Source organism: Ammospiza nelsoni, chromosome 3 (genome assembly GCF_027579445.1).
Source record: "Ammospiza nelsoni isolate bAmmNel1 chromosome 3, bAmmNel1.pri, whole genome shotgun sequence".
NCBI classification, from domain to species: domain Eukaryota; kingdom Metazoa; phylum Chordata; class Aves; order Passeriformes; family Passerellidae; genus Ammospiza; species Ammospiza nelsoni.
The window spans coordinates 22,786,292-22,812,129 of record NC_080635.1 but is presented as its reverse complement, the minus strand read 5'-3'; the positions used below and the strand labels follow the sequence as shown (position 1 = coordinate 22,812,129).

At 39.6% G+C, this 25,838-nt stretch overlaps 1 protein-coding gene across 2 annotated transcripts in view; it reads left to right on the top strand.

The window, feature by feature from the left end:
• RPS6KC1 (ribosomal protein S6 kinase C1) overlaps positions 1-25,838 on the top strand; it is an 83,445-nt gene that overhangs the window by 12,810 nt on the left and 44,797 nt on the right. For both annotated transcript variants that reach the window (XM_059469067.1, XM_059469066.1), the window contains exons 4-8: positions 3,189-3,304; positions 5,267-5,360; positions 9,060-9,119; positions 9,911-10,273; positions 24,389-24,507. In XM_059469067.1, coding sequence (XP_059325050.1) covers positions 3,189-3,304; positions 5,267-5,360; positions 9,060-9,119; positions 9,911-10,273; positions 24,389-24,507 — 752 coding nt within the window. The remainder of the gene's footprint in view (positions 1-3,188; positions 3,305-5,266; positions 5,361-9,059; positions 9,120-9,910; positions 10,274-24,388; positions 24,508-25,838) is intronic.

Here is a 25,838-nt window from a genome sequence, read left to right as displayed (position 1 = left end):
TGTAGGAAAAACCTCAGTGAACTTGATCATGGAAATCTAAAATGTTCTAACATAACCTGCTGCTGAAATTATGATACCTCTATCTGGGACATGATTACTGTCCTATCCTAGTATGCATTAACACAATGTTTTCCAGTACTTTCAAGCTACTTCTTTTTTGTTGTTGTTGGACATTGGTAGTAATTCCATCTGTTGACCATACATGGCATTTTACCAAAATATGGGTAAATCTGTATGTATTGTATCTAGTATAAAAAAAATGCTACACCCCCCCAACCCACCAAAAAGGAAACAGAAACTCCCCAGATATTGATAACTTGCTAGCAGTGAGTCAGAAAGATGATTTCCATTATAAAGCTCACATAAGGGTGCTCTGTGTATTTGAAGACACTGAACGAGGTAATGTGTTTATGAATTTGGTGCCATGTACAGTAGGAAGTCTTGTGAGAAGTTGATTGAAACATAAACACACACTTTGCTGGGTGTTTAGTTGTTCAGGTCTGCTCCACAAAATTAATTGTGGATTCTTTTAACAGGAACTTACATTTAGTTTTTATGTAAATAGGAAACGTTGAATGGATCATTGCTGGAGGAGTAAGAACTGTGTTATATGCTGAAGTTGTAGTTGACACTTCTTAAAAATATCAGAAAGATGTGATCCCTATAATGAAGTGCGTGTATGTCTGAGAATTAAGACTAGCAGAAATAATGTTGATTTAGATGCAGAATGACATCCTGATAGAAATGTTGGAAGAGTCAGCTGGCTGTGTAAGCACCTTTGAGCATTTCCTCGAGAAGAGTGACAATGAAAGTGTTGAGCAATACAACATTGCTTGAAAGTACAAAAAAAGGAAAAGGAGGAAGGAGGTGGGCAGGGCTGCCTGGGAATTAAACTGCCAGCAAGATGCCAGGAGGTCTGTGAACTGAACCAGTACTGAATAATGTTCTTCCTTCCCCTAAAGCCCTCTAGTTCTAGAAGCAGTTTTCCTGATGCTATCATGATGCTAATGGACTGGAAAATGCGACGGTGACTAATGTTTCAGCAGCTCTGTTCTAACATGTATTTCTGTTTTTTTAGCTCAGTGTCCTAAGAAGCTAAGGCTTGTGTAATTGTGCCTTTAGAAAGTCAAACCCCTTACTGATGTGGCTAATGCCAGCTAAATTTGAGAGTGAAGGGGTTGCAAATGTAGTTATACCTCTGCAAAGTCTGTGAAATGGAATGGCAGCTGAGTAAGGAGAGAGCATGTGTTTTGGTGCTGCTGAGGGCCAGGCAGGCTCAGCTCATACCGGTGAGGTTTGCAGCTGCCTGGCAATCAGTGAATGCACACTGGCCAGCCTGACAGGGCTGGTCCTGATGTGCCCTATCTGGTGCCCAGTGGAGATACTGAGAAGATGTAAATAAGCAAACTTTGTTTTTATTGAGCTTGATTAAATGAAACAGGGAGAAATTCTTGAGAAATGAGGAAAAATATCTTACAGAATTTTTTTCTTGCAAAAGTTTTCTGGTTTTGGTATTGTTAGGTGTTTACTTCTTCACCATTGATTTCCTACTGCATTGTAACAGCGTTTGTGTGAATTTGTAGATTCATTTAGCTGGCTCATGCTGCTGTGCTTTGCTGAGGGAAGTTGTTTTCTTTCCATGACGTCCAGTTTTGCATGTAATGAGCCAAGAGCCCTAATGCACCCCCAGTGCTGCTCTGAAGACTTAGGAAGTTTGTGAGCAGTTTAATGGGGCCTGATTTCAATGTTCCCACTCACTGTGGTAGCATTGCTTTTGCCTTCTTTCTGCTTGCTTGTTGCTCACTCTTTTGTGCAGCTGCTCCTGTTTGTACAGCTGAAACGGCAGGGTGGGCAAGGCACGGAACCAGTCCAGCTGAAAATTAGCCCAATGATGTCTTTTCTTTTCTTTCATGGGAAAAATAAGCCCTAAAAGCTTTGTTTGTGATCTTGTGAGTATGTGTGTGTCTTTTTCGTTTTATTTTCTTTTTTCTGATACCGCATGGGCAGGAGCTATTTACTTGAAGAATTTCTGGAAAGAATCCTGCTTTGATACTTTCTTCTGGGATTATTTTTTTGCTTGCTCTAAGTATAAATGAATTTTGCTTTTGTATTCAATGTTTCTTTTGTCCTCTTCAAAGGTTAATGCCACAGAGCTGTCACAGGTGGTTCTTATTTTTCTGGTCATGCTGTTACAGCAGTACTGTTTCTTGAACTTGTCTTCCCAGTCCTTTTTTTCCCCTCTGTATAGCTGTTGCAATATCTGCTCTATTCTCCTCCAATTATTACTGTTAACCTCTACCCTTTTTCTTTTGTAAACTTGTAACTATTTCAACAACAAAGTGATGTTGATATAAAAAGCTAAAATAAGTTGTGTGCAATTGTGAAGGATGTGAATTTAAGGTAGCAACCCAAGGGTTTTCTCCTGAGAAGCAAATCTCTTCAGGTGAACTGTGGGATTGTTTTTAAGTATGTTTTTTCTAATTGGAATGTTTTGGGTGCTGAGTAGAGAAAAAGGAATGATCATACATTTTAGTAAATGAGCTGCTTCCTGCTCTGTTTACCTCTTGAATCCAGAAGGAGATGAGACCCTGTCTGCATGGAGTTACTTCAGAGGAAAGCTTCAGTGTCTGGTAGCAGGGCTTCACCATCTCCCCTACACTTTGTCTCCTCCATAAATGGCACCTTGGAATTGAAGATCTGTTTGGGGGCTTTTAGCAATACTTTGTTTACTACCCACTCATATTGTGCGTTGTTCTTGAGAATACGTGAAGATTGCTCAGCTCCTTACAGGATTTGGGCCATAATCAAGGCTGACACTGACTGGCATATTGTCAAATTGTGCATGTATCATTTATTGTCAGATAACACTGGACATCCGTTAGTGTCTCTTGGCTAATCAAGAGTGTTGCCTCACATATTCTTACGATGAGAGGGCGAAGGATTCTTGTCGTAGCTGCCAGCTTTCATCTGCCGAGCGGATTGCAGAAGATGGGACTCTAGGGACAATTGACAATAGGAAGTTTGAAGATTTGCTATGTTCTCCTGAAGCGTTGGAGTGACTTTCATAGACTCAGGGCATTGTCTCCAGAAGGTTGCTTTTGTCTCGTTTGTTTTCTTTCGTTGTAGTTGTTATTGCAAAATAAATGTGTGGTTATTTCTAAAGCTGTCAATCTGTGTGTCTGTTCCAGGGCGATTTGATGAAACTGTGATTGAAGAAAGAAGGCAATGTGCTGAAGATCTCTTGCAGTTTTCTGCCAATATCCCTGCTCTCTATAACAGCAAACAGCTGGAAGAGTTTTTTAAGGTTGGTTAGTATTTGCAGAAGTATTTGCTTCTTACCGACATGACTGAAGTGCAGTGCTGATTCTGCTTTACTTTATAAACCACGGAATGGCAGTGAGCTGCTCTGACATGCTTTGGGATGGGACTGGGGCTTTTCCGCTCACTCTGGAATTGTGGCTTTAAAAAAACCCCATGCCACACCTCTACAAGGTGGAAAGTTTTACAGGAACTTCAGGTGAAGAGATTTAAATTTTTTTTTTAATGAATGATGAGCAGAACTTGTGATGATAAATTCCAGTGGGAAGTAATAAAAATATTGTCACTGTTCCTATATTTTCAGTAGATGTTTATAGTTTGAAACCAAAGGAGTGAAGACTGTTTACACTGTTTCCTTATGGTCTTTGTGGACTCAGGTCCACAGCAACAAATTTGTCTTGTAACTAGTCCAATCTGCTGCTTGTACAGTGCTGTGAGAACCAGTCCCCATAACAAATTTTAGGACAGTACATTGATATGGACTTGCTCTTTATTACAGCTGAAGCAGTTTCTGTTCAATAGTTCCTTCAAACCTCTTTATTTTCAGTAGCTTAGCCTAATGTACTGCAAACTCGTAAGCATAAATTTACATGGACCCATGATAGTAACCCTCTGGAATTAAGGAAATGTTCATCTGGCTGAGATGGGACTTAAACATATGAATGTGTTTAATATATTTAAATGATATCTATATGCTAGAGCAAAATTTTATCAAAGCTTAAGATTCTTCACTTGTTTTTGTGATGGAGTTATTGCAGTGTTCTTTAAAATACTTAAAATAATATTTTTTTAAGCTTTGGTGTCAATAAATGACTGGGAGACCGAGTTTAGACTATTTTACTTTTTGGTTTATTTGCATTTTTTCAGTTCTTTGGAAATACTTCTGTGGTTTTGGGTAGTTTTTCAGACCTCTCTTTCCTTCCTTTGCTTAATGAAAGTGTTAGTTTTAGTCTCCCAATGGATCTTTTCTGGCTTTGTAGGGAAATGAATAAAACTAGAAAACCAGTGTTTTTTTAGGACAAACTATGTCTTCAAGGGGGGTTATGCAAATGCAATAATTTAGGCTCATTTGTTAGCTGATGTCGTGTCATGCTTTCCTGTAAGAGAGCCTTAGGTTTGGTCTGTCACCAGCTCAGCCTGTGTGCTTTTAGCTCTACCCATGGGTGGTTTTGTTCCTTTTCAGATTTTTGTGGCTGTAGAGAGAGAGTCTTGGACAATGAATTCTTAGAAACATCTGAAGGGAGTGTTCTGATCATCTATGTGCTATAAACTCCAGAAGAATGAGCTGGCTTGTGTGAAAATGTGCTGGGCTGGTTCAAGACAGATTAGAAGTGCCTGTTTGTAATATGATTTTGAAAATGGTGCACTTTTTGTTAAAGTGGCATGGAAAGTGTGCACCTGTATGTGAAGCAGAAATTTAAGAAAATACTGAAATATTTAGGTGGTTTCTAATGCTATTGTTACTTCTCTTAGCTTTGATTCCTTTCAGGCTTGGAGAGGAATGTCCTCCTTGTATCTTTGTAAAGTCTCAGCTGTGATTGAACTCAAGATAGTGAGTCATGGGTGGGACATTAGTCTGATGGACAGTCCTGTGCTTGGGAGCACCACTGAAGGGCACAGACTATATGTGACACAATAGATCAGGAGCATTGTTATTCTCTCCCTGTTAGACTTGGGTGTGCAGGTCTGTGTGGTTCAAAATTCTGACACTGCAGTAGGCTAAATATTTAGATATCTAGTCAGTCTGTGGCAACCAAATATAGCTTAACTGAAAGTTCTTGTTTAATTTTGCAGACTTATATGGTTTAATTCAATTCATTAACTCTAAAGTAATGGAGCACTCACTGATAAGAAAAAAAAATATCATTTTGGCTATCACTTCTGTACAATGAGAATTTCCATAGAGCACAGCAGCTGAGTAATTCCTTTGCCTCTTTTTTTTTTTCAGGGTGGAGAGGTGCATGATGGCTCTGAGTTGATTGGTCCTGTTGAGCCTCTGTCTGACTCTCTGACTGACAACCTGTCTGACTGCAGCTCTGAAGGTTTGCTCTCTTTTCCCACATAACCTCATAGCATGATCTGTTTTAAAGCAGCTCATAAATGGCAAGTGGCAGATTTCTTCATGGAGCATTGGCCTCCAGTTTCTGTTTGCTTGTTGTGGCAAAAATGCTGAGCTGGGATTGGCAAGAGAGAAATTGGGCTCAGCAGAGCTGTCTGCACCTCTGGAAGTTTTATTCTAAAGGTGTACATGCTGACTTGGATACCATGTGTAGAGTAATTTTAGTGGCACTTTTAGGGGCAGTTCACTTGCACTAAAAAATAGTAGAGCTGTAAGGAAGGGTCAGTCAGCCCAAATAAATACTGTACTGGAGCTTCTTGCCTGCCTCTAGGCTGAGTCAGTGAAGCATTTCTGTGTACCATGCAATCTTTTAGATATTTATGTATTTCTGAGTTATTCTTGGTCCTTGTGATTTCCATGAAATTCTTCTTCAACTCTTAAGTTTTCCTTTGGAATTGCTTAGCACTCATGTATAAATCCACATTATTATACAAACACTTCTTAAGCTTACTTAGGAGGGGATCTGATCATTCTGGCATAGAATTTGCTTTGATAAAGCAATCCTTGCAGGACAAAACATGGGTTTTGTCTTCTGACAGTGGTTGGTTAATTTTTTCACTTGAGGTTGTATGACTTGCACTGGGATCTCTGTGTAAATAACTTTGGACTTAGTTGTACAATATATTCTACATAGGAAGTGAGTTTTGCATTTTATTTTGTAGTACCTTCTAAGATGTTAATGAACTAATGTCCCCACAATATTTTGTTCTGTGAAGGGAAAAGTATAGAAGTTGTTGTTGTTTATATATAAACCATTTAGATTTATGTTTATATAAAACCCCATGTTTATATATAAACATATATGTTTATATATAAACATATATGTTTATATGTAATTGTTTAGTTGAAGAGGGCAGTTATGATAAATAGCACTAACTAGTGTTAAAGGGTTTTAATGATTTCTGTGAAATTTAACATTTCAGATTCTGACAATGCACTCACTTTACACTGTGCCCTATAAAATAGACTGCTTCTAAAAGTGCTTAATGTGAACGTATCTATTCATTATTCACAAGGGCCTCATTTTTAGCAGAAGAAAACCACTTCCTTTATGTCAGATAAAATACTGAAAAGAAAAAAAATGCTGTAAAGTAGAAAAATTCTTTGATACCCTTCTGAATCGGCTGGAGGGCTTTTACAGGATCCTTGGAACAGCTATGAGCACAGGAGTTGGATGTGCTGAATGTGAATTTTGTGGAGTTACATTTTCTAAAAACCTATGTGTCTTCCAGCTCACATTGTCTTATGCTTGAAAGCAGATTTTGGTGGGCAGGAGGCTGTGGACAGAAGGAACGTCTGTGTTTAAAACCTCTAGATGGCAGTGGCAACACTCGGCCCTGAGTCCTCTCCCTGACTCTCCTCACAGCTCCTGCCTGCAGCTGATTTTTCCCAGTCTGATTATGGCAATTAACTGTGCCTGGTTCACTCTGTCACCTTCTGTGGGCATGCAAGGGCCTCCAGGTGGGCACTGCTCCTTCAAGCTGTGGTGCTGAGAAGTAGCAAATCCATCCCTTAACAGGTGCTGCTGTTTGCTTTTGAGGGTGGGTTGTGTTTTCTCACTTTTATCTGTTCTTTCCAGACAAAGTTCATTTTGCAGAAGGTGTGCACATTAATGGTGGAAGATGCAAATTGACAGTAGTAGGAATGTTTTTGTACCAAAATAAGCAACAATTATCTTGCTTGTTAAAGGAGGTTGGCAGTTCATGCTTTTGTAGGAATCTGCTTTTCAAGAGGCCAGGTTACCCAGGCTTTCCACCAGTTTTTGGAAACTGTGTTTCCTTTTCAGATATCTTTTTCAGACTAGTACAGAGATTTGTGTTCAATTTCAGCATCATTATTCTCATTTTATATTCCTGATAAACAGTCACTTTGTCTTCTCTGAGTACACTGGATGATGTTCAGATGTCCCACTTGCTCATCATAAATCTTTCTATATTAATTAACTTACCAGATTCTTTAGAGAACTTCATCAGGAAGTATATATTTATTTTCATTCTCTTTTTTCCTCTCTCCTGTTTTACCATGTACACATTATCTTTCCAGAAATAATCCTGTGCACCTGAGATGCTTTCTACCCCATAAGCTGACTGGAAACCCCATGACTATAGTTGTGTGGTGCCAGCTCTGGACTCTAAGCCTGACCTAAAGAAAAGTTTATTAGCTCAGGCTCTGTGCCATGCTAGCTGTGTTCATAGAGCTTTTGGTCCACTTGGCTACCAGACAAGAGCAAACGTGGTTTTGTTTGGCCTGTAGGGAAAGGAACTTGAGTCTCTGTGAAATCTGCTGTGTGGATGGGCTCTGATTCATCTCATCTGGATGACCAGAACACCCTTCCAAACCCCCCAGCTTTTCCTTTCATGGTTTCTCTCTGCACTCTTTGTCCATCAATCAGATCTGCTTTCATCACCTGGTACCTCTAAATGATGTTTAATAAATGCTCAGTTCTCCACCCCTAAATTTGATATTGCTGCCCCTAAATTGAGCAGGTGAATGGCCCATTATTATTATTATGCTAGTTAATGAATCTTCTGCCCTCCTCCAGCTTTTCTGTTGTGAGTTTTCTTTTCTTGCAGGACTGGGGGCTACACAGTTTTCTTCTCTGCCTGTACACTTCCCTTAATGGCCCTTCCCTGAGAAGATCAGGAACATTGTCTCCTGTGCACCCTGTCCCTTCCTCTGAAGTAGTATAGTGTCCTAAGTATCACTGTCCCTTGCTTTTCAGACAAAGAGTGGCTGGTAATTTGTTGTCCTTCATGTCTTTTTCCTCTCACTCATGTTAAGGACTTGCTGGCTTTTGGAAAAGCAGTATTTCTGCAGTGCCTTCTTACTCCTCTTCCATAAATTGTAAACTCCTGTAACTTTACAGCTGCAAAATGTAAAAGAAAGTTGGGAGTTAGTTGCCTTTGAGTCAGCTTCTAGCTGCTGCCATATACTTTTTGAAAATAAGTCAGAATATGTTACTTGGAAATGTGGTTAAACTCATCACTCTGACAATAATATATAGGAGAAAGCAGACAGCAGGTTTGAGCTCAGAATTTACTTTCTCTGTGCATGCAAACAGCTAAATGTCTTGACCTTGTTGCCTGTTTTATTGCCTCAGTGGGTACATGTGCCAAGGTGATAAAACAAACTGCTACTTCATATCCAGGTGGCACTGCCAAATTTGTGGCTTGCTCCATATGTCTCATGCAGAGTACTGTTCTGGAATGATGTTTTTGAGACTGAAAGCTGGCTTTTTTTTTTCCCTTGTGTGTAGGTCCCAGCTTTGAAAACTTTCCTGTTTTACATCTCCTTAGCTGTAAATCGTCAGAGCAGTGAGAGATAGGGACTATAGTCTTGCTGTTGTTGAAATGAGGTGGCGTGTGAGGTTCAAATAATCCCCTGTTCAAGCAAGGACCTGTGTTTTATTTTTTAAATCTTGGAAGCAGTCAGAAATGGCAAACCTAATACCTATTTTTAATGGTGTGGTAGGAAATGGGTATCTCTGATAGCCAGTCAAAGAGCAGTTTCATATTATATACTTTTACTTATAGGAGGGTCATGTATTTTCATTCTGATGGCAAAGGAACTTGTAATCTGTTGTACACATGGGTGTCAGAAACATTTTTGTCCTTCTTTTCAGTTCGAAGGGATTTAAGTGGGCTTGATGATGTGACACTTACAAGCCAGTCGGAATGTGGAGGTGAGATCTAGAAGTTGTCTCCATTACATTTGTGGAAATTAAATCATTAGAAAACCCTAATTGAATGAATGCCTTTTATGGATGATAATCCTTACAGAATGAAATGGTATATATGTAAAATAGCATTGTTGCCTTTTATTCCCAAATAACCATGTGAAAAGTACCTGTGGTTTAGATACTGAAGGTCAGTTTGCAGTATGGGTGTAGTGACTTATGGCAAATGTAAAATAAAATGTGTTAGCTCAGATCTGAGTGATGAAAGAGGTGCTAAGTAATTTATTTTACCATGTGTTAGCAATGAAGGAAGATTATATGTATTACATGTGAGCTGAGTGCTGCATGATGCATAAGCTGACAGTAACTCTGTGTTAATTCAAACTCCTAATTTACTGTTTTGATGATGCTTCATCTTGCTGATTATAAACAGTATGTTGGGATTTCTTGCAACAGTAATTTGGCTCCTGTCACACAGGTTTAGTTTTGTAATTTCCTGGAGCCCAATGGTGAGCTGCTTTGGAAGTTTAAGTTGGGTGTTAGATGTTGGTCTCTTCATTCCCAGTACTGAAATGAAGACTGGTTGTTCTGCAGAGTTTGTCATTAATTTTTAAAATTATGTTTCTATAGGTACAAAAATTTTTTTAGAGGCAGCATTGCGATCAGGGAGTTTCTGTGGGTATTCTGAGGAAACTGCATAAGTGAAAAGAGCGAAATCTTTGCATGGGCTAAGGAATTTTGAAGGCTTCTAAGGTATGTGAGCAATCCAGAGTAATGGATGCCTTTCTGACTTCCAGGCTTCTCCAGTGACAGTGACCTGATCTCTCTGACAGTGGATGTAGATTCTCTCGCCGAGGTAGATGATGGAATGGCATCCAACCAAAGTTCTCCCAGTAGAGCTGCTGGCCTTTGTGTCACTTCTGAATCCCCAGTCCAAAGCACGCTGGCATCTGAGCAGGAGTGGAGCAAACCTGAAGGAGAAAAGGAAAGCCATGGTTTGTTTACTGGAAGCTTAAAATCCAAGCCAGGCAAACAAGATTACTTGGAGAAAGCAGGCGAGTTAATAAAACTGGCCTTGAAGAAGGAGGAAGAGGAAGATTATGAAACTGCCTTAAGCTTTTATAGAAAGGGGGTTGATCTGCTTCTGGAAGGTGTTCAAGGTATGGATCTTCTCATGCTGTTTGTCTTCTCCTTGGTTATGTTTGTTTATGACATTTCCATGGCTAACATCAGCTTACTGCATTGTAGAGAAGTGATCTGAAATGCAGAGTTACACGTGCCTGGCTTTCATGTACTTGATAGCTGTGTGTGTGTGAGAGAGAGAAACTTTTCTCTCTAAGACTGAATGATAATTTAGGGTCTCATCTTCCAAGTGCCCAGTATCTCCTCTGTTAGAATTGCAGCACAACCTTCAACTTGCAGGTAAGTAGCAAAGTACTCCACTTTTGCCTCTTTCCTTTTTATTGCCTAGCCATTAATTAATATGTGGCATTTGCAGCACTGTTGAAACATTATTTAATTTACATGGTTAAGTGAGGATTAATTATCCCCATTTTACGCTTGGGAAGAGGCAGACTCAGGTTAACTTCCTAATCACAAAAGGATTAGAATTGCTCTTGTCTCACAGCCTCTTGCTTCTTCCATTAAACTATTCTCCTTTTCTAGCTAAAGGATGCATAGAAACTTAAATGCTTGCATTGCTGGAGGAGAACAGGGTTTTTTACCTTTTGAAAAGACTTTGGTCTGTCAATATATGTCTGCAAAAGCTGTTGTTAATAGACTGGATGCAACTACATGCAAACTTCTGCCTCCTTGCACCTTGTCAGTAAGGGAGAAAATTTTTTCCTTTCTCTCTCTTGAGAATCTCAAGTGATAACCTCATGTAATCTGTGTTTTGTCCAACAGTGGCTTAAAACTATAAAGTACAGGGAAAGATTTGTTCTTTCCTGGAGTGAATTCAGGGTCTGTGTATTGTGCTTCTGTCCCACACAGATCAAATGAGTGAGATTAGAATTGTGCCTTTGTTTGACAGTGTACAGCACAGGTGCATTCTGCTCTTCCAGATCTGGACTTAGACATGAATGTACCAAACACACACAAGCAAGAAGCCTTTGCTGCATCCCAGTGGGATGCACAGCGGTGGTCCAGACCTTCTGAACAGTTCTAGCAATGGAAATTACCTGCTGAGCTGATTTAATGGGGCCTGGCAAAAAATAATGGGTAGGTTACTGATGAGAACTAGAGGTGTGAGCCAAGGTATGTGCTTAGCCTTTGCTTAAAGTGTCTTATACTTTTTGGCAAAAGTAAATCCACCTCTTTTCAAGTCTCAGTGATGTCAGTAGGGTTGCTGCTTTGCTGCTTGTTGTGGCTTTTCAATAGCATCCTTCCTTTCCTTGCCTGTGTTGTCAAAATGTTTTTCATTCTTAGTGTTGAATATGCTGGCAGTCTTCTTTTGGAGAGCCCAGCTATTCTTTCTTTGCAAGTACACTTTTTCATAGACCTGTGGGCCATTCAGTTGTGATCTTCTGAAGAATATCCTATTTTGTCATAAACACTCTGTCTGCCAGCCATGATGCAAGGCTGCCATGATGCTGTTTTGAACTGACATTTCAAACTTCAACTTCAAAAGCTTTCTTTATTAAATAGTTTCAAACTGTTAGGGCATGAAAACAAGTCAATTTATTGCCATCGGTTTTGCTGTGGTAATTACCATGTATACTTGAGTTGTGGCAGTGGTTAAACATGTTGGCTTTGAATTCATGGCAATTCTTAGGGTAATACATTTGCTTTAAAGTTATGAAAGACTTTTTGCATATAAGTGACTTGCTCATGCATATGAACTTGTTAAACCAGAGTAGGTTGAACTTTTTATTTATATTTACCAAAATTTCCGCCAAGGATTTTTTCTTCTTTGCTGTTGACTAGGCTCTCTTCCAGCTGCCTCAGAAAACTGTTAATCCATTTCTATCACCCACTTATCCTTGCTTTTCAGGCTAGGAAGAAATTCAAGGAAAATTGTGATATTCTGCTTGATTTTCTTGATGCCACTCAGTGCAGTGGGAGTTGCTAATAAATGTTTAGTGATGGTTACTTGTGTGGTGTGTCAGCGCTCCTGATGGATGAGGAAACATGTAACCACCACCAGCACCTTTCTCTTTTCAGTCCCTGGCATTGTATCTGTATTGCACACAAGAGGGAGTAATGGGAATGAGTTGCATTTTAGGTGGCATCTTATCCTTTGGGATGATTCTTCACAGGGTAGTTCCTAGCAGCCAGCTAATTTTTCATTTCTCTATGTTCCCCTGCATGGCTGTGAAGGAATATTACTTCTCTTCTGGGCATTCACACTAGATTTGGGTAGATCCACCTAATTTTGTCCCATTCTCCTTGAAGCTTATGAAGTCTGGCAGAGAGACACTGTTGCCCTCTTCATGATGGCAGGGCTGGTCCAAACGTCTTCTTAAAAATGTGCCATCTCCTGATCTATGAGGGCAGTAAAAAAACCAAAAAACCCCAAACAAAACTTTCTAATCTAGCTGCTTTGTGAAGGCAGTGTGTTTAGCATAAATATGTGAACATTTAATGTATATTTCAGTAAAAACCCACAAAGCTTCTACCTAATTACTTGTTATTTAAACACCCCTAGTTATGTATTTCACACGGGTAATCACATACTCCTTTCGAAGGTAAGGATGGTGCAATTATTACAAAATGCTTCTGGTCGTCTGCCACTGATTATTTTGCACCTCTTCAGTGTAAATAAGACTTTGTAACAGCTGAGAGTGAAACACAGTGTTCATCCATCCTTACTCACCTGTGCAGTGCCGCTGTCTCTGTGCACAGCCTCTGCAGAACGGGCTGCAGGTGGCTTTTTCCCTGGAAATGCAGTGACACAGGAATACATACAGACCGTGGCCACGAGGTGGCGGCAAGGAAATAGAAATTGCCACCCGAGACCTGGAATCGGGCGGTTGTAGCAGCGCCCGGACATGGAAGGAATGCCGCCCATCCTCTGTGCTTCCAGCTTGGCTTTTGAGCAGAGCACTCGCTCAGGTGCAGCGCCTGTTTCTGACACCCATGTCTACAACAAATTACAAATTCCTTTGCTATCAGAATGAAAATTCATGACCCTCCTATAAGTAAAAGTATATAATGTGAGCTGCTTTGGTGGGTCTGAGGGGTGAGGCTGTGTCTGGCACCAGTCACTCCTTTCGGCTCAGCCCAAGATCTTCTTGACAAAACCATGCACGGGAAGGTTCAGTGCTGCAGGTTTATAGACCTTGCTGGTTAGTTTGAGGTAGGTGCTTCCCTACAGGCAGTTGAGCACACTTGAGCCTGTTATATTCCCGATGCCTTTCCAGCTCTCTGAGCTGCTGGCACTAGTGTTGGGTGAGGCAGGTGTTGTGTATTTGAGAAATGGCCATCTTGACTTTGTTTTCAGCTCTGTGCACATGCTCTCAAATGTACAGTGGTGTTAATTATTCTGGGCAAGGTGCACAAGTATTTTCTTTTGCTAGTCTCTTGCAGAGTTTAGTACTAAATCCTTTCATGTCCTGTTTATAGTCCTGCCGAGAGACCCAATTTGTGTCCCTTGGGGAAAGACTGCGTGCTCAGAGACTGGCGTATACCTTGGACTCTGGGATCTGCTCCTTATACATGTCTGGCCTACTTCTGCTCCATACTCATCTTTAGTATTAACCAGTTGTCAGTGGGAAGAAGAATGAAATCTTGGACTGGCAGTGTAGCCCTGGAACTGCACCTTTTGTGCCTTCCTGTTTCATATATACCAGAGCTGCCTTGCTTGCAGTGACAGGGAGTAGCTGCCATAATTTCCTTTTTGTTCTGAATATGTACTAACGCTGCTGCTCCTCTTGTCTTTTCTGGGCATTGCTGCGTGCTGGGTTTGGAAGCTCTTGTAAGACAGGTTGTGTAGCATGGTTCAACAATTCTCTAGGAGCTGAAACCTAGAATTCAAGGTTTTCTGCCTTTTTAAGCATACTGAGTATGCGAACTAACAGAAACTTTGGCTGACAATTATAACTGTTCCTTTGTTTTGTTAGTATGTCAGAGCACTTTGAGGTCAGTGCATTGCTTCAGGCCTAGAGATGGAAAAAAATGCACTAATCAATAGCAAGCCACCAACTTCCAGCTGGAAGTTAACTCTGTTTTATGCAAAGCAGTGCATTCCCTGACTTTGGTATAGGGCATAGTTTATGATAGGAAGAAGCAGATCACGAGACTGAAATTATATAGAGTTTTTTTTGTAATAAAGAAGGGAGTCCTGTTTGTATAGACTGCTTCTCTTTTTACAACAGCAGCCTTTCTTTAGATATATCCATTATGGATCTGGGCAGTCTGAGGTGTGTGATAAATGGAGTTAACACTGCTGCTTATTGCTGTGTTTCAGTAACACAGGCATGTGAAGAAGCAAGAATGCTACACAACCTGGCCAGCCTAATTCATGTAGAAAAGTACAGGATCTCTTCCATGTGTTTTAGAAACCAAATGTGTTTATTGCTGGTCTGTCCATGTGCACATTAACATCTGAAGGGAGACGACCCATTTACTCCATCGGAGTTTTGGGATGTTTGTTTTCACGTGTGTAGCAGCTGTGGCTGGGCAGAATGAATATTGATTTAGTTCAGGCAGCATGAACCCTGTTGCATGAAGTATGTGATGCCTCTGGAGTGTCAGCAGCACAAGCTGTTTTCAGGTATCTCTGTTTTGTGTTAGGGATCCACAAGTTCTGAATAAGCTGCTGGTGTCTTTGAAAGCAGGCTGTGAATGTCAGTTTTGCACTGCTCTTTGCTATTTTAATGTTTATCCAGTAAACAGAGCTGGAACAAAAATTACACAAATTACTGGAACCTTGCTAAAATGACTTTGACTTTTAACTCAGAAATGCATGTACAATGAAATGCTGGGAATACTTTGGACAACTAGACGATATTTTTGGATATACTGAAAACAAACCAACTTGTGCCTAATTACTGGGATTATGATGGGCTATGATTTGAACTTGTGATGGAGCCAGGGATGCAAACAGGAGCATGCTTGACAGAATGCCAAGAAGACAGTACTTTATGAAAAGGGAAACAGCCATGGCCTTCCACCAGCGCATTTCTGGCTTCCTTTGCTTGTTTGTTGAATGGCACTTGTGAAGACAACTTCTGTTACCACAGTAGCTATTTTAAATTCCTTTCACTTGTGAAGGCCTCTGAGTAGTGTTCTTCATTGATTGTTAACAGTTTCTGAGCTGTCCAGCAGATGTGTCTGGTTGTGGCAGTGTCTTTAAGGAAACAACAGACCTGTTTTCTGAGAAGGTGAGTTGGGGTGTGAGCTGATGTCTGCAGGGAAACCCTCAGAGTTGTGCTGAACTCCACAGGGAAGGTTGGTGATGGGATGACTGATGCAAGTGTCATTCCCCCTGCCCTGACCTTAGGCTTCTGTGTTCCTATGGTGTGTTATCACTCAACCTGTTTGCTGTAGAGCTGTTTGGGCTGAGCTTTCTGAGCAATGCTACAAAGTGCTCCCTCCCTTCTAGTGCTTCATACAACCTTGAAATTACAGCTGCTGCTTCAGAAGAAAAGTGTGTGACAGGACTTGTCTGTTGATAAGCAGCTGGATTAAGAATGGATGCTGGAAATACTGTGGTTGGTTAAAAGAAAAAAAAGTCACATCTCACCATGCTACCAGTGATGCTGAAACACATGCTGGTATGTTCATAATTGGAATGTGTTGTCTCCAAGCCCATTGCAGACCATACAGAGCTTCAGAGCAGATCAGTGCTGTAGATCCTTCACTGTGCAGTAGGTGCTGCATGGACTACCCTGAGTGATGTCATTGCCTATGTGGAAGTGCTGGGTTTAGACACCTCGTTGTGGCAAAGCAGTAAAATACAGTGTGTGCCAGTAAAGTATGGTTAATGTATGTAGTTAATGCCAGCAACTGGTTACTGTATAAATACAGCCAGATTTGGCTATGTAAAGGAACACTTAAGGCAGAGTTCCATTTAAACTGCAGGACTTGTCTGCACCAGGAGGCTGATAAAGGTGTGAGGTTCAGTACATGCTGCAGAGCTTAGAGCTTTGCAATACATGTAAAAGTGAATTGTAGCAATACCTGCAAGCCAGTGTGTAGGGTGTGATGCAGAGATGACTCTGAATGTGGTTACTTAGCAGGTAACTGTTAAAGAATTAATAAATATGTGACCAGGTGAGCCTTAGAAATCTCATTTTCCTTCCCTCTTGGGACACAGCTAGCTCCACTGACTTGGTGCTGTTCTGACCTTTCCAAGATTGGAGTCTTTCCTCATAGCAGTTCCTTGCCAGGCTGCTGCCTGTGCCTGGCCTCTTTGACAGACATCTCTTCCAGCCTGCACTGCCTTTTATCTCAGCTGTTGTTAGCCACAACACTTAGCTGCAAAGTGCAGGAATCTTTTTTGACTGTAGCTGTGTGGGGTTTCTGCCTCCCATCAGAAGACGCAGTAGGGCTGCCACAGTTCTTGCAGCATGCAGGGTAGACAGGGCAGACTGATTAGGTTGCAGTGCCGCTGCTGTCCGCAGGTGAGAAATTTGAAGTCTCTGGCTGCAGAATTCAATGCCTTAGGCACTGTAGGTGAATTGAGGCAAATTACTGGAATAGAAAAATTGCATAGATAGGTTTAAGGGCATGATGCTGCATGATAATCAGTGCTCTGATTCTCTCCCAAACAGTTCTTGCATATACAGCTTCTCTCTTTTCACATCCCCCTTTTCTCTTTTACTGTCCTCTTTTCCTCTTAACTCTTCCGGTATCTTAAAATAGCCTCCTTAGCTTCAGAGCTGTCTAGGACTAGTATGGGTTTGATCTCTTTAAGGCCTGCTGCTGGGTCTTCTGTTTTAGAGATTCTTGTGAGTGCTCGGGGAAAAATACCGTTTCCCATAGCAGTATATAAAAATACATATGAATTGCATTTAATACATAAATAGGAGTAATATTAGACTGTCAGGATTTATGAATCTCATAATTGGGTTTTTTTAATCTGCCTTTTTCTTTTTTTTCCCATGCACTAAACTGTTCTTACTTGAAGGGATAGGTGTCTGTGTGCCTGGATTCCCTCTGCTCTGAAGCAAGGAAGTTTGTGGATGCTGGTTCTAATTTGAACTTGTCCTTTTAGTCAAGAAGTGCAGAGAAGTTGGAAATTTCCTCTCTCTCGTGGTGGTGGCCTGGATAACATCTATCCTTGCCCTGGCTGTCAGTGTTCTTCCCCTGTTCCATTGGTGCTTGTGTTGGAGGACTTGCTGCTGCTGTCACCATTTTGTTCCCTCCTCTGTGCTAGAATGTCACTGCTTGTCCTTCTGTCTTGAAACACTTAGAGTGTAGTTCTATGGAAGAACATTCAAGAATATTTGTCATATTAAGTCTTATTTGGGCAAAATACCCTACAGTTAAGACTACAAGTATTAGCAGATAGATGGGAAGTTAAGACTTTCCTCCCTGAAGTGCTGCATGCTGTGACCATTAATTTTATTTTTCCCAGGTACATGAAAAGCTACCACCACCTTGTGGATTTAACATGAGAGTTTATCTAGAAGCAGATGTTTGTTGGTTAATATTTCTGGCAAGTTACAATATCTTCAGTGTTACTGACTCCTTTACTGGTCACTCAAACACATTTCACCCACACCATCTTCTGTGTAATTTTAACTTTGGCAAATGTGCCAACATTTTTTTTTTCCCTAGAGAGATGTTTACCTAGACATTTACATGACAGGTGTGTAGCCAGCCATAGGTTTTCTACAGGATGTAGAACTGGCAACTTCCTAGGAAATATAGATCTCTAGGGGTCTCAGGCTACCTGCAGTGAAGATGATGTAAGTAACATACGGACATAATAGTTACCAGCACACTGGAAAGTTGGAAGAAGAATTTGTAGGCATTCACTCACGGTCACAAATTTGTGCTTTAGTGTGAAAGGTTTAACTTCTAAGTGGCTTTTCTTCTTGGTTGATAGAGTGCAGTACTGTCCTGAATCTTCAGAAAAGCAAGAAAGAATGGTTCTGATAAATGTGTTGCATCTTAATAAATTCTGTCTCTCTCAAAACATTAAGAAAAAATAAAAAGAAGAAAAAAGATCACTTCAAGCTGTTTTATCATAATGGGCTTAACCTTTGTCTTATTATTTAATATTTACAGGTTTTTTTCAGCAGCAGAATTTGATCAGCACCTCAAAGTAACTCGCTGTTAATATAATGTAAAGCATACTAGAGCTGATGAGGTAGTGGTCTTATTTCACAATTCCAAGCCCCACCTGCTGCTCAAATCTATAGCTCTTTCCTTGATGCTGCAGTATCCGTCTACCCCGGCACCTGCCACATTTCACTTAAGTAATTGTTTGAGAATTAAAGGTTACCCTCCCTCCTGTGAAAGTTGGTGGAGACTCGTTCCAAAATCAGCAGCTTTTCCCCTTCCTGAAATAAATTTTGGGGTTATAAAACAGTGTCCAAAGTCATCACAAACCCGTGCTGGATTATGAGTCGCATTGTCACTTATGGTGTGCCTGAGCTTTTGTTTGGCTAATATGGACAAAGGAGTCTGCTTCACATGATGTAAGAAGTGTTTGCCCTAAGAAGAACAGAGGTCCTCTTGAACCAATTAGGCAAAAATAACAGCTGGGCTACCCACTAATAAGGAAGGTGCTGCTAAACCTCTTTTCATTGTGAGAAGAAATAAATCTTTTAAGGCTTACTCCCTTGCATTTTTATAGAGAGCAATTCTTTGAAAAATTCAGCAATCCAGCTGGGTGATATGTGCAGGAAGACTGTGAAGAAGATAAAGAAACTTTAAAAAATAAAAAATGGTATTATAGCTGTTAGATTTGGCAATTATAAATGTTTCATTGAAGATTTCAGTATTTAGAGAAAGTTTTACTGTTTAAATTGTTAAGAACGTGGAGTTTGGGGCTGGCACAACAGGCAGTCTCGTACAAGTTCCTTGTAGCTTGTTCTGCAAGAGGATATTCCTTCCTGGAGCAAATCTCTTCTGATATCTTCTTTAAAGGAAGGCAGCCCACATATATTTTTAGTAAGTCTGAGAGAAAAGCAGGAAGAGGAGGTCACAGAGGATTGGGACAAGTAATATTAACTTTATGGCCTTACTTTTTCTCTGAAAGTATTCCTGTCCTGGCCACCCACCTACTCAAGTAGGGAGTGCACCTGTGTTGCCCTGACAGATTAACTCTTGCTGAGGAAAACCTCTTAACACCTTAAGGGGTATGATTTGGAACTGGTCAGGCACAAAGAAAGGAAGGGATATCTAGAATTCCTGGGTGGGTGCTACATTTAATGATTTAATGATTTTTGGGTTTTTTTGTATATGTTAGTAGCAAGTGGCAACTAGAACTATCTTTGTCATCCAGAGGGAAACAGATCTTCCCCATGACTTCCTCCTGGATCCTTGGAAGAGAATAGTTACACACCAGAGCAACTTTGACAGCACTTCTGTGTGTCTGAGATGTGTTCCCCTTGTAGTATCCCAGATTATTTGAGGAAAAGGGACAGATTTTTGTCCACAGTCTTTACTGACCCAGTTTTTTTTATTTGTCTAAGTTTATTGAATATGGCCCCTTTCAATAGCTTTTTGCTGTTACTACCTAAGCATTGGTAGTTTTACTATATGATAGAATTACAGAAGATTTGATGTGTGAATGAGCAGTTACCTGAGCTGAACACTTGAGCATTAAGTTAGCTGATCTCTCCAAGCTGTGTCCTCTTCTGAGGTACTGTGAAGTGTGAGTGAAGATTCTGAGCAGAAGACAAACATAAATATTGCTGGTTTTCCAGATGCCACTGCTATACATTATGGAAGTGCTCCTTGTTTGTGTTTTTTATTCAAATCAGTGCACTGTGGGCAGACAATTAGACAAGTCTCAGAAGAACTCACTGGCACAATTATTCCAATATTTGTGGTTTTCCTCTGTCGAACCCTCAAAATCATTTGAGTGTTGTTAGGAGTATCTGTGTTTGTAAATATATTGTAGCTGAGCTGTCTTTAGAAATATAAATTAAGGAACAAATTTTAAATCATTGGCTGCTGTCCTAATGTCCTGGCTTACTGTTACTTTGGTCAGCGGGTGGCCTGGTCAGCCTTTCCAAAGCCAATTTTCATTTTAGGATATTTTTACTTCTTTGAAATAGGCAAAGCCTTTGGAAAATGAGGAAGCAGCCTGCTTGTGTTTCTGTGTGTGGATGAAGGCTTATATGTGTAACAAAGTAGCTGTAGAGTTTTTATATTCTGTTTGCAGTAATAGTAAACAGAGCATCTAAAATAACCACTTGCACATTGCAACAAACACATCATCATTTGCTTAAAAAGAGTTATAATTACAGTTGACGAAGCATGGACACCATAAAAAATGCATTAGTTTAGCTTGACACATTAATTACCTGTTTTTGCAGATGTTTTTATATATTGTTGTGTGAACAGTTTACAAAATAATTACAGGAAAGTCATATGGAAAATAAACTAAGTGGGTGGTTTCTCGCCTTAATATTTTCATTCATGTGAATCTGTGTGAGGCACAGCTGCTCTGTAGCAAAAGCAGAGAGAGAGAAATGGGGAATCTTGAGGGGTTTTTATTCTAAGGTCCCTATGATCAGCCTTGCTGCACTTTTATATCTTGCTTTAGCAGTGTAGTTTTTAAAAGTGTAAAATGACATTGCTGATTTAATCCCAGTGTTCAGGAGGGGGGAGAAGCTTTGATCCTGATCAGATGAAACATAAATCTTCTAGTATCTAGGAAAATAAATGAAAAATCAATATTATTTAAAGCAGGATGAGCTTTTATGAGCAGTTGTAAAGATTCATCAAAGGCTTTGACACAGTTTAAACATTTCCTGTTTGCTGGCATTTTAAGAAAAATGCCTTTCAAGTTTAAATTGTAATTAGAGAGATACCTCTTTAGATTATTGTGAGCTAACCACAGAGTGGAAATAGGAGCTCAATATGCTCACACAATATTTAAATCAAAAGTTCTTAACTAGGAATAAATGATTATTCCTAATTTATTATAAAATTAAATTGATGCTTTTGAAAATACATTTTGCTTAACCAAAACCAATATTTCATGACAAAATGTAACATTGCATTTAGAAAAACCCATGGAGTCTGAATCACAGCTTTGACATCTGTCAGATATAAGGATTTGTTCTAGTACTGTGTTTTAGTGATTTATTTGGTTTTAAGTGAACAGTTCTATGACCTCGAATTTGGCACAAATGCTAAAGATTATTTTTAGCTTAATGGGGTCTTTATTGTTACTGTCTGTATTTGAGGCTTTTTAAGTAGCATTTACTTGTTTATTAAATTTATATCCTGTATTTATTTACAGATTTTTGTGAGATATTGGCTGTTTAAATGGGAATTTGTATTGCAACGTAGTTTTTTACATTTTCTTGGTTAAACTAATGCAAAAAAATAAAAAGCCAAAATCCTATTTCCATGAACCTAATTCTCAGTCATCCACCTGTTAAAGTATTCAGAGACTGAACTGTTAATGATCTTATCCACAAATACAATATGAGAACTTGTTGAATAAATGTTATTTTTTGAATTCACACCCTTTTTTATGGCTGAAGATTTTAATGAGAGGAACAGCTTGCAAAGGTTATTTAACAAATTACTCGGGAAGGAAAAGTAGAAGGAAAACTGGAATTAATGTCTTGTGAAAGTAGGGAGAACAAAGACAGCTCTGAGGGGACATCCTAGCTGGTTTGCCTTAATTACTGTAAAATTACTGAAGCATTGGAAAAAAGCAAGAAACATCCAAACTAAATACACATAACTAACAATTAAGCAGTAAGCTTGACTTTTATGATAGCCTTAGACACTGACCTAGCAGTTTTCTAGCAGCTTGAAGGAAATGCTGGCTGCAGAGTTTATTGTTGCTGTGCAGATGTCTTGCTTTCCCCGAGCAGCTGCCACTTGGTGTGTCTGAGAGAACGTGGGTGCTCACCAGTGCAGCAGCACGACGAAGTTTGGTGGTGCTTTCACACTACCTGCAGAGATGAAAGCCAGAGTTAGTCCTGTTTTAGGAAATTGCAACACAGGCTTATTGAAAAAAAATACTGTGTATCTATTCTCTTTTGATAATGCCAACTTCAACTTCAAAGAGTTGAGTGATGCTATTTTTTTGTTTTTATCCTAAGTGGGAATAAGACTGGCAGTCTTAGGAAGGCAATTTTTAACCAAGATTTCCCGAGGTCTTTAGAATGAGAGAAATTACTGAGATATTGATAAATAGCCATAATTTCGTATGCTGAAAGTGCACTGAATTTCTGTCTGTCTCAAACAAAGTGTAGACAAAGGTTTTAGCAGAGCAGTCTCGTGTCTATATTCAGGGAGGGAACAATCACTTTTTCCCCCTGCTGTGAGGTGAATAGTAAAATTTACAAGTGACCACTTATCTCAGAACTTGGAGTAGACCCAAAGTCTCTTCTGCTTACTCTTGATGGAGTCTGGGTGTGATGGTTCTGTGTGTTTGGGTAGTCTCTAGTTGTGATATGAAAGGAATGGGAGTCTCTATTTTAAAACAATCCACCTTGACCCCTGCCTTTCATTCTGTCCTTGAAAATCTCACAATGTCTTACACATTGCCACAATTGCCCCCTGAAAACCTCCTGCAGTAATTTCTGAATGCAGGCATTCACACAGTAAGTTCTCTATCAGAAGTTCCATAATAAGCTTGCCCTTTTTTATGAGACTGATTATTGATAACCCACAATAATCCTGTTTTTTTTCTTATCAGTTACAAAGTTTCTGGTTGAACTCCTTCAAGGTTACACTCGGTTCCTTTCATGGCCCGGTGATCGGTGTCTTACGAGCTCCCGCCTTTGTTAATATCTGTTATCTGCTGTTGGTTGGGGTTTGTGTATCTGTGTGTTTAATTTATTGCCTCTCCTGTTCCTTGCCTTGTCTTTCATGTGGAGTAGCTGTTGGACAGATATCCTTGCAGTTCCTTGCCCTGTTGAGCATCGGTTTGAGAGGTGCTGCTTGCACCTGGCAGTGCAGAGCCTGTCACAGTCAAGGCTTTGTTTCTGCGAGTCTTGGATGGCCTCAGTTAGGGCTGGGAGAAACTGTCAGGGCCATATCAAGTCTCTGCTGTCCTTCAGTCTTCTTCTGGGACAGTTGTCTCTGTCTTTTTTCAGCATAATTTTCTCATGTCTCTGTTATAACAATTGTGTCTCACAGTCTCTTGGTTGAGGTTGGTTGGGTGTTGCCATCACAGGTTGAGTCTGTTACAGCAATACATCACTCAGGATGTGAATGCCTAAACCAGACTGAAAACTTCAGAGTGAATTCAGTGTTTGTGTGGTGCCATGTGGTTCTCACCAAGAGTTTGGCTAGATCAGAAATAATGCAGTGGTTGTTTAGCCATCTGGAAAGTGAAGTAGTTGGTGCAAGTGCTTATTGCTTTCTTCTCATGTTACCCCAAGACAAGAGGCAAGGAATGTCTAGCATAGAAAAGCTGAGAGCAGGAGTTCTTACTGCCTCTCCTCAGTTGCCTTCTTGCTTTCAATAGCATTTCTAGGCTTCATGTATAATTAGGAGAGTCCATACTGGACGCCTGATGTCGCAATATGACATGAAATGAATGACACTCACATGCTGGGATGTCTAAGGCAAAAAAGCATGTTTATTTTTGGACTTTGATATTTATAGAATTCTAAAAGTAACTATGGATTTGAGGATGAAATTGCTACTTCTCCAACCGCACTGGTCAAACTAACAGTCTACTAATTCTCTCCTCTTCTAGAAAGTAATGCAAAATAATGATTATTTTGATGAAAAGTGTGTGAGAAGCTCTATTACAAAAATGTAAACATCAGAAGGATTAGGAGAACTTTAGAAGAACAGGATGACAGCCTGAGGAAAAATTTGTTGTTTTGTTGTAATCATCTTGTTCTGTCTTTCCTAATTGATTTTCCTTTTTGGAATGCAGGGTTTGGATCAGTGGTTTGTTTCAGTTCTTATCTATGTTACCATGGGAACATATACCAAATAACAGAAATATTAGGAAACGCTTTTTATTTACCATAGTCTATAGCAAGGCTTAATTTGTTATTTTTGTAGAACTCTGAGATCATAGTACTGGATTTTTAGAAGATGCATATCTTTAGGTTTGATTAGGAATAACCCAAAGCAAATCAAAAAGGTAGAATCAAAGTAGTCATGTGCTTTGATTACTTAGTACCTCTCTCTTTATAGAAAACATGACTTTTTTTTTCTTCATTGAGGTGAATCAAGTCCAACTCGTCGAGAAGCAGTGAAAAGGAAGACTGCAGAATACCTTATGCGTGCTGAAAAAATTTCCAGTCTCTACCATAAAACCTCTGAAGATACATCTGTTTCTATGGTAGGCTTTAATTAATTTTTTTCTGAATTATTTTTTTTCCAGAATTTGTTATAATTAAGTAGCAAAGCATATTCTAGCTTAAGGTTCAAAAGCTGTCTAGAATTTCTCTTTTGGGAGGCTGGAGGAGTATTTTGATGTTGTGTTTCTGTTAAGTTGCCATTCTTTCTGATTCTTCATAATTGTACGAGGAGTGCTTGGTTTAACACAGGACTGCTTTTCATGTGCTTTCCTACTGCTCATGGTTGATGATGTAGACATTTTTCATCATGCTGAAGAATCTAAAGGTAAAGGAAAAAATCACTCTAGAGTGTAACATTTCATTTGACTTTTCCATGAGAATGCTGGTTGGTCCTGTAGGGAGAGAGAAACCTGTTGATTTCTTTAGCCTGGCACATAGTGAGGTATCACAAGTGAGTCAAGCACAGAGTAGAGGGGATCAAATTAATTTTCCACAGAACAAGTCCTTAACAGAGCAAAGGTTCTTCCTGATCCTTTGAAATGTCTCTCTTGGATATGCTTGTGGGATCAGTTCCTTTTTGATTTTTGAGAAGTTTTTGTGCTAATTTCTTGAGCAGAACACCTTTATCTGTGCTTGTACAAAAGACAAACAAAGCTTGTTCTAAGACACCCTCCATAAATATCTAACTTGCCCTTCCTTAAACAGTTCCTTTAGGATTTATCTGTTTCTACTTTAGACTTTTACTGCAGTCATGTTAAACTGTGTTATTGTCAATGACTGCCCTATTGCAGTAAGTATAAAAGCTGCAAACTTCCTGACTCTCTAATATCAAGGGATAACAAAAGGGATAGAAGATTATTGCTTCTTACTTTGCACAGATCTAAAAATGTTTTAAGGAGACAACTGCTGCAAAAATTCTAAAAGCCTTCTAAAAGCTGTCTATCTAATAAGTAAATTTAAAAAGCAAAGACACTGATTTTTTAAGGGTAGATTATTTCATGTTGAGAGCCTACAAGTACAATTTTGAGGATGTTCCAAATGGGATATATTTTGTGAGGCTTGGAGTCTTGCTGTTGCTATGAACTGTACTTTGAACAATTTAATATTTTGGACAGATACGAACTCCTACTAGGTATTCTTTCTTTGGGTCAAACACCCCTGAAAATGGGGAAGAAGCTGTATTGAATGGAATCCTCAGTGTGTTTGGAAACTGAAGAACAAGAGAAAAAAATCCACGAACAACCTATTTTTGCCTTTTTATAAGTTTAAAAACTAACTGTGGTTGGGAAGGAGGAAGAAATAGGTTGCATTTTCTGTGTGAGCTTGAGAGGTAAAGTATTTCCTCTTTTATGCTGTACTGAATAAGACACAT